The sequence below is a fragment of the Achroia grisella genome, unplaced genomic scaffold (genome assembly GCF_030625045.1).
Source record: "Achroia grisella isolate CSIRO2021 unplaced genomic scaffold, CSIRO_AGI_Agris_v1 utg511, whole genome shotgun sequence".
NCBI classification, from domain to species: domain Eukaryota; kingdom Metazoa; phylum Arthropoda; class Insecta; order Lepidoptera; family Pyralidae; genus Achroia; species Achroia grisella.
In genome coordinates this window covers 4,268,674-4,284,400 of record NW_026712905.1, presented here as the reverse complement: position 1 = coordinate 4,284,400, position 15,727 = coordinate 4,268,674, and the positions used below count along the sequence as shown (strand labels likewise).

Here is a 15,727-nt window from a genome sequence, read left to right as displayed (position 1 = left end):
CAACTGTCACCTGAACTGTCATCAAGCAATGTCACCCTAATGTCACCGGACAGCTTGACGTTACGTCATCCCCTCGCGCGTACTCACTCACTCAGAGTCACTCATTCATTTAATTTCATTTTCATTCTTTCAGTAGACGTCTTCTACAGCTGTGTGTTATCTATTATCATTATTGATCAGTTCATCGTACTGTAACCATCCCACTATATTCAATAGTTTTTAATTTCCTGCAACACTCAGTATGCCCAGTTTTTAAAATAGCACCAAATTTTTCCTTCAGTCACTACACTCTAACTTTAAAAATGTAAGTAAAAGCAATATTGTTACGTAAAGAAACCGCTTCTTATACTACAATTGCTGTATAGTAAATGCAATTAGACATTATTTTTATTTAGAAATACTTAAATATGTACAAACGTATGCAATTCATGATGTAGGTAGTAAAAATTATTCCAATACTTTATACTGTATTTGATTAAGGTAAAAAATGGTATTTTCGATTAACATAGGACTAATTCAATATTCCTGTTTAAGCTTCGTTTTTTGTCCTCTGTCTGTCATATGAGCTTTAATAACTGGTTCCTATTATTAGTGTTATGTTTGTTGGCAACTGAATTAATATATTATGTACCTAGCTGTCCAATTGGATGCCTTCCTGTATTAGTTTAATTGACATTGAACCCTTTTAAACTAAACTGAAGCTTTAACATCTATAGCTGTTTGTATCTATTTTATATATTACCTCATTATACTCCTCCTCAACTATTTTGTAACATTGCCAATTTTGCTAAAATAACATCTAAACAAAAATAGTGTCATAATTGTTTGTGGCAAATTTTATTTACAATGTTTCTGATGTTAAATTTTAATTATATGTCTTGATATGCTTTTAATAGAGATAACATTTATATAAAGAGTCATGGCAGCAATGTGTCAATATGATATTAATTTTTTAATTTTTACTCATAGCTCCGAATAAATCATTAACATGAGTTCATCAGGATCCAAGTCTCCTGCTCCACCTGCTCAACAATTTTCGTAAGTACATAATTATTCATACTATTTATATTTACATTATACTTTGAGTGAAATATATTTACCATTTACACTTGTTTCAAGAACATGTTATCTAGTTTTTAACATAGTATTAACAGCATAGCAATTTCATGATGAGGGTCACCAGTAATATGAATGATACCTATACATGAAATATATTTTTTGCCCAATATAAATAAAATAATATTACTAATAAGGAGAGTGAAAAAAAATTGGAACCGTTTAAGTACCACATAAATTCGGCTACTAAAAACTACTACATATTACATGCATTGTTCAAGTGACATCACACTAGTGACTAAATGAGTGGTATACTGAGGAAATTTATTTAATTAAGTTTCGATTATTTTACATTTAATTTACATTTAAATTACTTTTGATTAATATAGTAGTATTATAAAAATGAATATTATAATTGAATGACTATACAGACAACACTAAGCATTAAAGTCCAAATAAAACAAAAGGCTTGCAGTACAATATATTGTATCATAATGCTTGGAGTATAAAATTCCTGAGTTCTAGTGATTAGAATAAAATATAACTTTATTGACTTGTTTCACACAATAATGACATAAAAAATACATGCAATAACTTACACATTAAAAAACAGAGTTAATGTGGACCACAACTCAGCATAATGCTAGAAACATAGTTTCTGCTGATTTTCATTTATTGTTTCGCTCAATTAGCTTTCTATCCATACTAGACCCAGAAAACTAGCAAAATCTAGTAATTACATGATACTGTACACAATATATGCAGAGTGTGGGTTTGATGGTAGTCACAATTTTTCTGATGTAATACCTATATCTGTACCTATATCCTCATATAAACATGTTTTACCTTTTATGGCTAATTACAACATACACAGTACAGATCTAGGGTTTATGCCATACCAGTTATAAAACAAATTAAACAATGATTGTGTGAGCATAGGTGTGATGATATATAGATGAAATAAACAAAACTAGAACAATGTGCACTTTGATTAGCAATGTTAAATATGGTAACAATTCAGCACTGGAATTGTTCCAACTATGCTTGAAGCTTAGATGGATATTTAATAGTAGGTGTTACCAATCTTATTTTACTGCATATGCTTTTAAATGCCATTATTTTGGTAGAAATCCTATGTAAAGGAAGATGGACATACATTGAAGACACACCCACATCTACAAAATAATATCTATATAATGTAGAATATTTATTATTACCTACATATATAAATATAGATATACTGTCAATATATCAAGAATCATAAGTACATAATTAAATTCCATAACACACATTGACATAAATGAACTATTTAATCAGTACTTGGTTTCTTTGTTTTTTTATAATAATATTCATTATGACCTTCAGTCAAAATGTGCATATTATCATAAGTAGTGGATACTGATAAAGCATTGATTGACATAATCATACCACATTATTCTATCTCTATTGTTACGTAATCACATTTCCTTGAAATCTGTATAATGGAAATTAAAGTGTCATAATATGATTTAAAAATAGATGTTCTATTATTGTAATAATTTTCTATTTTTAGTTGCATTTTTTTTGGCGTCATTGTCTAATATTCTTGTACGAATTCCAGGAAATTTCTATTATTCTTTTTATTGATTGCCAACTTAATAAAAGAAATTCTATTCGAAATTCAAAACTTGTAGCTTTGGGTATCTTATTTAGACAGAGCGTTGATAGATAGAAATAGGGGTAAGCGTCGATGATACATATTAGCCGGTTAGCCGTAAAGGGTATAACTTCCAAGCCAAAGGCCAGGTGAATACAAATTAATCTAAACTACTTTTAACCAAGAATCTGAAACTAAATTTCAAATTATTTTCCTTATTTCCTGATTCTCAATTATTAAGAAATGGAGGACATGCATGTTCTATGGATTAATGCTATTATGGATTACCCATGATAGTCTCAAAATCCTTAAGACACCAAGCATACAGCCGATATTATGAGTAGAGAGAATAATCGATCGGCCCAGTTGATAACAATAATCACCGCCTATCTATAAGTACAGACATGGACAACACCATAGACAAACAATATACGAGTATATACTCGCTGGCCTATTTTAACTTTTATATATTTAACTCTAATAATTATTATTAAACATAAATATTATTCATTTTCAATCATTCGTTTTGAATAGACCAATATACTTATTGAATTATATTAATTCTAATAAACATGCGCCATAGCGTGAAAACTATCCATGTTTCAAAGCAGTGTCATTAATAGTTTCTTAGAATATAGCGCTGAGACATACAGACACATAATTTTATATATAAAACATGCAGGAAAATTAAAATCAGCTTTATTGAAATAATATTTACTTGTGATGTTACCTGTGGTTGTTCTGTTTTATAATATATATCTACCGGTTCTATCTATACAAATATTATAAAGAAAAAGAGCAGATTTTATTATGAGGAAAATAAACTCGGGAACCACTGCACCGATTTGAGAAATTCGTTCAGTTTGGAAGGTACTTTATTGTCGGTGTGCAATAGGCTATATGTTGATATAGGTAAAATTATGAGCACACGGGCGAATCTGGGGCGCTACTAGTGTACTATACTTTGAGAAGAAAAAATGAGTAATAATATTTTGTTTCAGATTACTGCCTAAAATAGTAAATGGCGGCATTGCTGGCATCGTGGGCGTGTCTGTGGTATTCCCACTGGATCTCGTGAAGACACGACTGCAGAATCAAAGCGTTGGGGCCAATGGAGAAAAACAATATAAAAACATGTATGTAGTATTTTTTTATGTAAATATGCTTTTCTAGTCTATATTCGAATAAACTTAATATAAGTAATTTTGATATATCATATTTTTTTATTCTACCGCTCATTCGAAGCACAAGCTCATCACAAGAATGAGCAAAATACTTACGTGTTGGTTAAATATAGAGTAATCATTCCCGTAGCAACTACGAGGACGTATTTTTGTATATTAAAGTAAGTCTGATAATTCACTAATTATCCGATAATTCGATCTTTAAATACCAATATATTTTCTAACAATCAATTATTTTATCAGATACAGTACACCTTCGTATCAAATTATATATTTTGTAAGCCTGACAATTACACCATACTTTAATTGCGCTCTTTTTAGGTGGTTATGGCTCAATATTTTTCCCTCTGGAAATTCGATCGAAAAGCAGATAATGTGAACTGCTAAATGAACCATTTTGTTTACTATGTTTTCCGTATTTTTTTTTATTTCTCACCTCATTTATCAGTATCTATCATATCTTAACTTATTGCCAATTAACGGCAATTAAAGTCAATAAATATAGATTAACTATTTAAAATATATGTAATCCAATAGTAACGGTTTCACACGAAACCGGTGATTATATGGATATCTTAGGAATATTATAAGCTATGGTATCGTTTTAATCTTTTGCCGCCTAATATTTCACTAAGAAACTCTATATACTAACTTGACTGATTTATATACATACGAGGAGGTAATCAAATGACTTGATTTAAATAAATAAATTGTGTTAACTTGCTTTATTTAGGCGCTCAATGAATAATAAATTTACCTAAGTGGACTATACAAAGTCATCTGTGTCTGTGTGGGTACCTATCAGTAGGTACCACCGCATACTTTAGCTCTGGTCGATATGAAGAGAGCGTTTTTTCGGTGAAATTACAGGCTACAGAGGCATGACACCTTAATTCTAGGGAATGACATCACAGATGTCACAACGTGATGTCCGGGATTCTGTTCATTTATATAGTCCACGTGTTACATAAAAGCAATATATAATTCAGTTGCTTATAATATCATAAGTATCTGACAGTCGCTCATAATTTTTTTTCTAAAGTCATGTTTGTCCCAAGATGCTTATCTATGTGAGTTTTTCAATCCATAATCATTGATATGTCCTTCTGATATCTGCTGAAGAACTAAAGTGACCAATATAAGAATGAAAAATGTCATTGTCAACTTACGAAGGGAAACGTAGTCCGGAAGGACTTCATATAGATACCTAATACTCGTCGAAGTCGTCTTTGTATGTAGATACATACTACATACAGAGACGACTTCGGATGTTATATAAGAGGGAGTCGAGGAATACAGGACCTTTAGAGCTATTACTTGTAATAGTCTACGAAATTACTTATTTCAGGGTTGGACTGTGATTGAAAATTATGATGTTTTCAATTGAATTGAGGAGAAGTCAAGCGTAGCGAAATACAATGTCATATTCGTGCCATTAGTAACTACCTATAATTTATAAGCGACAGAACCTTACAAAAAATATCAATTCTCATTTTGATGTTCTTTAAACCAGGTTGGATTGTTTCAAGAAGACGTACGCAGCAGAAGGATATTTCGGCATGTACAGAGGGTCGGCTGTCAACATTGTCCTTATAACACCGGAGAAAGCTATAAAACTAGCTGCCAATGATATGTTTAGACATTACCTCACGCATTCAGATGGGTAAGACATTCATTGCTATGTAATTTTAACACAACTACAATGAAATCAATCGTATCAGCCTCAGTGGAATAAAATGGTGACGAACATGTTTTTTTTTTTAAGAAAGATCGTTAACTGACTGTATCTAATGCATAGAACAGCACATAACAAAACAGAGCAAATGTTAGCTCTATTGTAATTAGTAACTCTTTGACCATGTCATTATTCATATTTTCTGGTATATCAACAGTGTTTGCTTTATGTCTGCTATTTAGTCAATATTTGAAACTATCATACTAAGTTTTTGTGTTTATATTGGTCAGAATTGAACCCATAAATTTTGTATCTAATATGAATGTTATAATAATATTATTTATAATTAAAAGTGTAAGGTACTTTTCCAAACAGCAAGTTAGTTCATATAATTATGCAGCTTATCTAATATATAAAAATGTCGTGTCCCAGTATTTGTTATCGAACTCCTCCGAAACGGCTTGATCGATTGTAGTGAAATTTTTGTTATATATTTCGTATGCCTGAGAGTAAATCGGATATTTTTATATCCCTAGGTGATAAGGGCCTTATCTGGAAATAATTTATATAACAAAACAATGTTTGCCGTATAATACTAATATGTCTATAAATAATTTCGCGTTAGATAAACTAGAAATCTATATTAGTTTATTCAACGTATTAGTTTCGACCCAAAATATGTTCAATATTTGCCTATTTCCGAGTATATAATAACTAATAACCATGCTCAACAATGACCAACCTTGAATTTTGCCTGAAGCGAGAAGGTTTCGAATCGATTGTTAGTGACATGTTCTTATACCACGGTGCTTACGATATTTATAGAGTAAAGTATTATGTAATATGCTTATGCATATGAATTATGTTTATTTTACAATGTTTTAATATCTTTCTGATGTGTATACTATCCTAAAGAGATTTTTACAAAGACTATAAGTAGGTTTCCTGTTTTAACTGTAGGTTGTGTATTTATTATCAATAAACAACAAAAATATAGGTACAATTATTTTTTGTAAGTGGACTGAAAATATATTTTTAATATTCTTAATTAAAACTCACTACGAAGTCAGAGGTTATGTATTATGTTGAAGAAAAAAAAACTTATGGGCCATACATAAATTCCCTCCCCGTCATGGCCAAAGCAAACATTTTTGACTCTCCCTTTCCTTATAGCGACATCATATATTTTGCAATTTTATTAAAATTTATAATGTGGAATATTGTTTTGATTATCTTAGATCAAATTTTAATTGGGGTAAAAATTTGATGTCACGAAATTTGATATTGATTTTTGATACCGTGTAACGCAATTTTTAGATAGATTAGCATAATTATTGTACCTCTAAAATATATATGTCTAAATATGGAGTAAATAATTGCAAAACGGAGTAAAAAACCATGTAAGTTGAGTAAAATTTCAACACTCCAAAATAAAATTGTATGTTTTATGTGTAAGAATATATTTGTGTAGCATACAAATTTTATCGTTGGATTCTTAAATACATAAAAATATTATAGAATTCCCTATGTACACAAATAAAATTTATTACGCGATGGAATTCTCCTTCTTTTGGAAGGTTGAAAACTACTGTTTAACATTGGATCGGCCTTATCTACACTACATGTCTAGATACGTTTATAAATTATGATATATGCTCCCACAAGCATATCGTCCTCATATATGCCTTGTGCCAACTTAATAATGTATGTAGCATTCCATATGTCAATTATTTTTATCTAGCAAGCAATTATAGCAAGCAAATATCTTAATAATATTATGAACGCGAAAGTTTCTAAGTATGGATGTTTTTTACTCTTTCAAGCAAAAACTACTGAACAGATTTACACTGACAGATTTTGATGAAACTTTACAGTAATATAGCTTATACATCAGAATAACACATAGGCTATATTTTATATTAAAATATAATGCGGCTGAAACCACTGGCACAGCTAGTATTATATAATAGTTCTTTATTTTAATAAAGTGCGTCCTCCGACTTATGTTGGCCTTGGTGGTTTACTACCCTCGACTTAATTAAAGTCTTAATCGGTCGATCAAAGGCGTGAGTTTAATTCTAACCGATAACAAAATTAAAATTGTGTTATAGACTTTCCGGTGATGGAATCACCGATAAACTAATCCGAGAGACATCGGTAGGAAATGTGGTCATATCAAGTTTTGTTTTCACCACAAGTTAAGTAGACAGTTGACTATCCCTTATAGCAATACAGTTGTGAATGTGTATTAATAATAATTACGTTTTGTTACTTCAGCGATTCTTAAATATAAAAATAAGAAATAATACATAAATTATACATTCAGCTATATATTTTCAGTTCATTGCCTGTGTTTCGACAAATGTTAGCTGGTGGAAGCGCAGGAGCCTGTCAGATCATAATCACGACGCCCATGGAGCTGCTTAAAATTCAGATGCAAGACGCTGGACGTATTGCAGCACAGGCCAAAGCCGGTTCGTGTTGTAAGCTTTGTAATATATACATTAGTTAAATAAATAAATAAATAGTCATTGTTATTATTAAGATGACACACAATCTTTTTGTATTTTTATTATGGTTGAATTTTGAAGACTAGTTACAGTAAACCAGCCTGTCTTTTTATAATTACAACTTTTTGCTAGTGTGTGTATAATTTTTTTTATTGTAATAATGATTTTTTCTAAGTACAATATAAAAAGTGTGCGGCACTTTATACTCCTTCGTTCGCACAATTTTCTTAAAAAGGTGTACAAACTTTTTGCTTCACGTATTAATATAATGATAATAATTAGTATTTAAACAACGGGATTTTTCTATTGTTGCAGAGGGTCGTACAGTTCAGCGGACGACTGCGTTGGAATTGACACGGAAGCTGTTGCGGGAGCGCGGCGTTTTCGGGCTTTACAAGGGCGTGACAGCCACGGCGGCGCGTGACGTGTCCTTCAGTGTGGTGTACTTCCCACTGTTCGCGACACTCAACGATCTCGGCCCGAAAGAGAAGCCCGGTGGCTCGACCGTCTTCTGGTATGTAACTATGTTATAAAGTAACCTTTTTTTTTGTTCAGTTTATCCCCACGTTGTGTAAGGAGGCATTCTATTATGTACATATTTGTAACAATAAAAAATATGTTAATTGTTTATTGCTCATAACACATGCTCTGCTTACCTTAGGAGTATGTGACGTTGTGATTGTCCAAGGGTATTATTATTACTATTTTTTTTTTAATTTCCATGGAATTTGTACAACATTGTGTGGCACCTTTGTCGCCTATTTCAGCCACAAAACAGCTTTGTAAGTTGTGTTTTGGTTGAAGCATGAGTCTCTATAATTTCAGTTCAGTTTTAGTCCTGCGGATTCTAAGTTGTATATAGATGACAGATACCACTTACCATTAGGTATGCCGTCAGTTTATTTGACATTCCATTATATAAATACAACTGAAATGGGAATCTACTCATTTTTGAAGTAGCTTAATATATTTTGTTAGTTAATAAGATAAGAACAAAAATAATAACAACATAATGTTTTACTTTATTAATTTCATATTATGTTGATGTTTTTTAGGTGGTCCTTCTTGTCTGGATGTTTGGCCGGGTCGACAGCGGCTCTGGCTGTAAACCCGATGGACGTAGTCAAGACACGCATGCAGACTCTCACTAAAGGCAGCGGCGAGAGACAGTATAGCTCTATCGTGGATTGTATCGTGTAAGTAATAATAGACTAAAGATTTATACACTATTTCATTCCTCTAAGATATTTTTTTTCTCGAATCATTACAACTATTAATTAGTGGTCCCCAGACGGTCGAAATTCGACCATAATTTATTTAAATTATAAGTTTGTTAATTTTTTAAGTTCTATTGTCAAAGACCTTTATTTGTGTGTGTGTGTGTCAAATACTTGGTATAGTGTTCTTTTATTGATTTGTGATGTATTGATCATAAGTAAGAAATTATAATTTAGCATTCTGTACTACTTCTCTATATTAACTATAAGAGTGCTAAATTTCATACTATGAAGGAGACCGCGCAATTTTCGTATAAAGGATACAAAGTTTCAAAGTTGCTTCACAATAATAATGCTGTTGACCGCAGCTGGCCTTTACAGCCTTACTGAACGAAAATAGGGACGAGTTCAAATGGCACTCCAAAGCTGCGATAGGACTTATGGAGCGGCTGAAGGTCAACTGCTGCCTGACGTCTATGACTTTACTCTTGACTGCGCCACTAGGAGTTCAATTCTCGGCTCAGGCTGTTGTAATTTTAATGCCCGTTTCAATGGGACAGGTGATAGGATTTATTTAACAACGTATAAACTGTATTTATAATTACCGGCGGCATCATGTGGCCAGCGATTATTTTGTAAAAGAAAGTTTTTCTCATTAAGATAATACCTATCTTAACAATTTTTTTTTGTGGGGACAACAGTTAAAGACACAAGATTTCAAGAGTAGCGCTGGCCACGAGGAAGAACCATAATCGGACGCCTAGACTTTTATATTCTGTAGTACAAAATTCCAGAATATGTGTTTAATATTCACCTGCTAAAACGTTTCACACAACAATTCTTTTAAATAATTTTAATTTTTAAATATATATATAATGATCTACAATGTACTTTATGTTTTGTTTCAACAGACAAACGATGAAATATGAAGGTCCCACGGCGTTCTTCAAGGGCGGCATGTGTCGTATGATTGTAATAGCACCTCTATTCGGCATCGCGCAAACTGTCTATTATCTGGGTATAGCCGAGCGGTTGTTAGGACTCAAGTAAATCAATCCCAGCCGCTATTTGACAACTATTATCATCGTGTTTTATAATTATCTCCTTACATTTTGTAGCAAATTGATTTAATCGTAATCATTGTTATGAACTTATTATTATGATAATTTGTGATAACACACACAAGTATTGAATATGAGAAGACTACTATCTTAAGGCCACAATGCCTGCTATATAATTTATAATACTACGCAAAAGTAGATCATAACATTTGATTTACAAATAGCGAATTTAAAGCACTGCTTATTCACTGAGAAATACGTGGAACTTATTAACTGTCTAAAATTGAGAACTAAAGCCCCGTAACTATGGAACATAATATTTAATTCTCTAATTTCAATCACAATGATGTGATGTATGCAGCCTTAGCCAATTTTTATAATGCCTTTAAAGTTGTCCCCATTGGTATATTCTTAACAAGTGAGAAGTTATTTATTAAATATGCCTCTAGTATCTATTATCCCCAAACTGCGTCACTGACTAAATATTAGTAACTTTCGCTTTTGGGTGGCAAGATAACTAATAGATAACTTATTATGAAGGACTTGCATAGTAAGAGCCTTAGCATAATTTCTTTTGAATATAAGTAGAGTGACCTATTTTATAAATCATTTTTATCTAATATATAGTCATTTTATTCTGTGACAATAATTTATTTTTATTTTAGTAAGGAATTTTATTTTTATTAAGTAAAAATGTTTTTATTATTAATTTTAATGTTATATTTTTCATGACATTTTACACAAAATCGCTAACTGTCGTCAGTGTTTATTGAAATAGAAAGTAACAGATATCAATTTAAAGCCAATCACGATTCTTCCCTAATTTATTTTTGCATTGTTCAGTATAATTATATGAATTAATAAATACAAAAATTCTTGCGATTAAATAATATGTTTACTTGATAAAATTTATTTATATTTTATAATTGATACTAGATATCTTAAAAATTATCGTGCATAGTCCGAGCCACTCTAATTTCGAAAACCAATGTGCAATTTTAGCTTCTAAAAATATTATGAAATAAATAAAGTCCAAGATAGAATTTTAAGTTTGCTTACTATCAAAATTATATTTTTATTTATTCAACTTTATACCTAAACTTTTATATCTCAAGTATTATACGAATATGTAATCTAATCTAGAGCAATTAATTTATATTTAATTTTTTACAAGTTGTAAAAAAATGATAACACTAAAATAATAGAATGATGGCTTATTATTCACCAATGAATAACTAATCGTAGTTATACTTAAAAGAAGATATAATTAATAGAAGATGTAACTGTCGTTGCTCTTAACTATTAATATTTTCTTTAACAATAAGTTTTTATCTGATTTATTAACAAACGCGTGTTCCATTCTAAATTAAATTTTAATTATTAATTACATAAGCGCTCTAGGTAGAGTAGTTATCATTCATTAAGTCTGCCATATATTATTTATTTCTGTATAAAGAAATATGAGTTATGTTTATATTGTGTAATAGATAAGTCGATTCATATATTCTACATTTATGGTATAGACTTTTTCTAATATTATGTAATTATTTTGTTATTGAAAACAGGCATCTCTTAACTGATACTCAACAATTGATTTAGCTCTGAGACAAAATGTAAATAAAAGAATACAAGCTAAATGAAGTGCTTTAAGCAATAATAACTGTATGTGTTACTTTGTCTCAATGCGAAATGACTTGTATAAATACCTACTTGATAAAACTTAAGTATACCGATTGCGATGGGAGAAGGCGAGGGGAGGGGGAATACATTAGCACATGATATGTAATATTTATATATTATAAGGATCAACATTTCCATTATCAATAACCCAAATTAAAATGTTGTAGCGCAATCATTATAAATGATTATCGTCAATGTGAGTATTCAAAGTGATATTATATACATACTGAATCTTGTTAGTAGATTTATACAAAATTTTGTTATTGCTTATTTGTTATATTTTTGCAATTATTAACGACATGTATGTATGTTACTGTTGGTATGCAGAAATAGTTGAAAGTGTGTACTATCTAGTCAAGTTTATTCGTGTGTGTGAGTGGTTGGTTGAAGTTGTTTTGAAGTAGAAGACTTTTAACAGGTTTTAAGGCGAAACAATTAAGCCAGTTAATTAAATTCCCATACATAATTATAAAATATTAGTGTAAAACTAAAAAATATATATGTAACCATAATATACTTTACTCTAAATTAGGCTAATCAGGCTATAATTGATACCACCGGATAAGCTGTTTCCCTATAATTATTCATGTAGCTTTTTAATCAGTATGTATCGGTCTTATTAGTATTTACATGTTTCTACCATTAACAGTAACATATATACTTGTTCAATGCACTGCGTCCATTATATAATTATTTTTATTGAAAAGACATTTATTACCTAAATTAAATAAAATTAACATTATTTTAATATTGTTTTTGCATAGAGCAAGCAAAATTGCCATTCTTTATAAGAACATAATGACAAATTTAAAACAATATACAATTACGCTTAGATTTTTTTTTATATTCTTATTTAGACATTCACAAGACTAGAGATACTATACTAATAAAATAGACTTTGTGACATGGAAAATTGCTCTTTATATATTAAATATTTATTTTTAATATTGTTTATGATATATATTTACATATAGTGTCAATTACTGTATTTTTATACTTGCAATATTTTGTTTATGACGTGTATCCTCCAGAACAATGTTTACATAAAAATAATAGGATAGTGGAAGTAAAATCATATGTTAGTACCGATTACAATCTCATTCTGTCTTCCTATAATACAACATATGCATTTATTATATGCAATGCATAATATACATTGTGTGTGCATGATATACAAAATATTGCTGAACTTCCATGACACAATGATGTTGGAACACTGCAAAAGGAACATTATTCCTCTTGCTCCTTATTTCGATATTAGATGTTTTAATGCAGACTTTGTAAAAAGTCATTTTAATTGGTACCACAGACTCGCCTATTACAAAACCGAAATATGACTTACTTTACGTACGAATAGAAAAAATCCCGTATGATCCCGTGATTTTTCCTCACCTTGAAAATCACGGGATCTTACCACGTTTTATTTATTTTTATCGCTATGATCACGGAAAAACTGTTTACCCGTACTCCGTACACGTACGTACCGGAACTCATTTAAAATTAATAAAACGTGGTATGATCCCGTGTTTATTCCTGATTGTAGATGCCTATACATCAAATTAATACAGTATGACTTGTTTTGTAAGGTGCATTTCGGTGGTAAGGTGAAAAAAGGTGTAGTCATTGGGAATGGCAACTCATGAGCCACTTAGGCGTCACAATATAACGTGATGTCCGTAGTGCTGTTTATATATATAAATATATGCGACGGTCATCACCATCAGGTAGCTGTCAGTTTGTTTGCCATTCCAATTACATAACAGTAGTATGTGTATAAAATGATTAATACTCAATACGTTTGTAACGTTGTTATTGTCTATAATGTGTATTCGATGTAAGGTTTATTTATTCAATTCATTATGGCATATACTGATGCATTCATTGTTACATTCTATGTTATTAATAATAGTGTAGGTAATAAAAAGAGGCGACATGATAAATCGCATGGTTACGCAGTGTGTATTGTTATATTAGGAGCTTATAGTGATGTGTAATTTTTGCCCGATTCAAGTATAATCCGATGGGAATAAAACACGTCGAATTGGGATGCTGGAAACTTGATTGAAACAATCGGCTTTATGAAATTACTAAAATGACAATAATTACGCAAAATATGAGATATAGTTATCATTGTAATTAAATGTTATCACTTACTGTAATAAATGTCAATTCAACGATCTCTGCGATCTGTTATTTTTTAGTTTTATTTTTAAATATTAGATGATAATACGTTTAAATTTATAACAGTAATATGTAGTGTGAGATACTTACACATTTACTACATAAATTTAACATAATAATCAAAGCTAGTTAGCTTATTAGTTAACAATTGCATAAATGTTAGCTTTATTTAACATTGGTTTCAACTATACTCAGCGAAAAGTATTATGTAATGGGGTGAGCGTGTCCTAAATTGATTTTGATTTGCTATAAGTATTTCCATCACTGGAGAGTCGATCATAAATCTAATTTGGTGCAAAAAGTATTGTTTTGGGTTGGTCAGATTCCAACTAATACCATTTGGATTGTAAGTTGGTTAATTAGACTACAACGTTCTGGTTACGTTCTGGTCCTATACGTATAGGCAGAGAGAACCATGTGTGTTAGCATATTCGACTTTCATTATACGTCCCCCATATACACGCGTTCTAAAGAGTTCTTCGTCGCCCCTAACGACCCCCCTTTCAACGGCTATACCTGTAAAGGCCAGCAATGGCCAACAACATTGGAATTAGTAGTATCCTCAGACGCCTAGAGAAAAGTCACGAAATTTTACAACTTTTAGACAGACTGTGGGAGTTATTTGGCTAACATACGTAGTAGGAAATACTGAAACATATTAAAACAATAATTACTTCATATCCGATGAATGAAACTCTTTTGTTACTTGTATCAATAAAATTGATTCAAATCCATTCTATAGCTGATATATTGATTTAACAAAATTTGCGTTGTTATAATGTTTGCCGTAGTATTAATGAATTGTTATTGAATTGTCATGTTTTTTGTCACCTTTTACATGACATTGACAATTGTATTAACCAAACGCGCCTCCAGATGAATAATAACCTTTTTACCTACCTATAGAAATAGTAGTTCGATTTTCAATTTTTTTTCACAGGTTTGTATTTTGTAAAATTTTAAGCATCATCAAATTAGACGGTACCAGTTTAGATATGGAATAAATCTTCAATCTTTATAAATTCCAGGTTGATACCTACCTCTGTTGTTTGTAGATAGAATAGTCAGGATTCAGTGAACTGTAGAACTACTGGTTACTAACATCCATCTTTTTAAGAGCTCCTGCAACATATACCTACTCAGAAGCAAAATATGTAATAAAAAGTACCTACACTAGGTATACTACTACTACACTCAAGGCTTAGATGAATTTACATGTAGTCAGTTGTTCTAGTACAAGTAGATATGTTTATATATTATTTCTTCTGACAATATAGCCTTAAATGGCTATTTGGGCTAAATATGTTTTAAAAGAAAAAGTGAAAGTAGGAATAAGTGTAGTTCTGACGGTTACGACTAGTGGTACTTAGAATGAACGCAAACAAATAAACACACAACCGAACTTTCTGTACCAGATGACTACTCATATATCAGAAAATAATTCCTTATATTAAATAAACGGTGTAAAAGATACACCATAAAATGTAAACTAAATTCAAATAAAATTGATGTTATAATAATGTCATA

At 30.7% G+C, this 15,727-nt stretch overlaps 1 protein-coding gene across 1 annotated transcript; it reads left to right on the top strand.

The window, feature by feature from the left end:
* The first annotated feature begins 143 nt into the window (after nucleotides 1–143).
* On the top strand, nucleotides 144–14,200 carry LOC131846398 (mitochondrial glutamate carrier 1-like). Its single transcript, XM_059195677.1, has 8 exons — nucleotides 144–304; nucleotides 970–1,038; nucleotides 3,694–3,828; nucleotides 5,390–5,539; nucleotides 7,892–8,025; nucleotides 8,377–8,575; nucleotides 9,117–9,257; nucleotides 10,190–14,200. Exons 2-8 carry the CDS (start codon nucleotides 989–991, stop codon nucleotides 10,326–10,328), a joined length of 948 nt encoding a protein of 315 aa, XP_059051660.1. The 5' UTR covers nucleotides 144–304; nucleotides 970–988; the 3' UTR covers nucleotides 10,329–14,200.
* The last annotated feature ends 1,527 nt before the right edge of the window (nucleotides 14,201–15,727 follow it).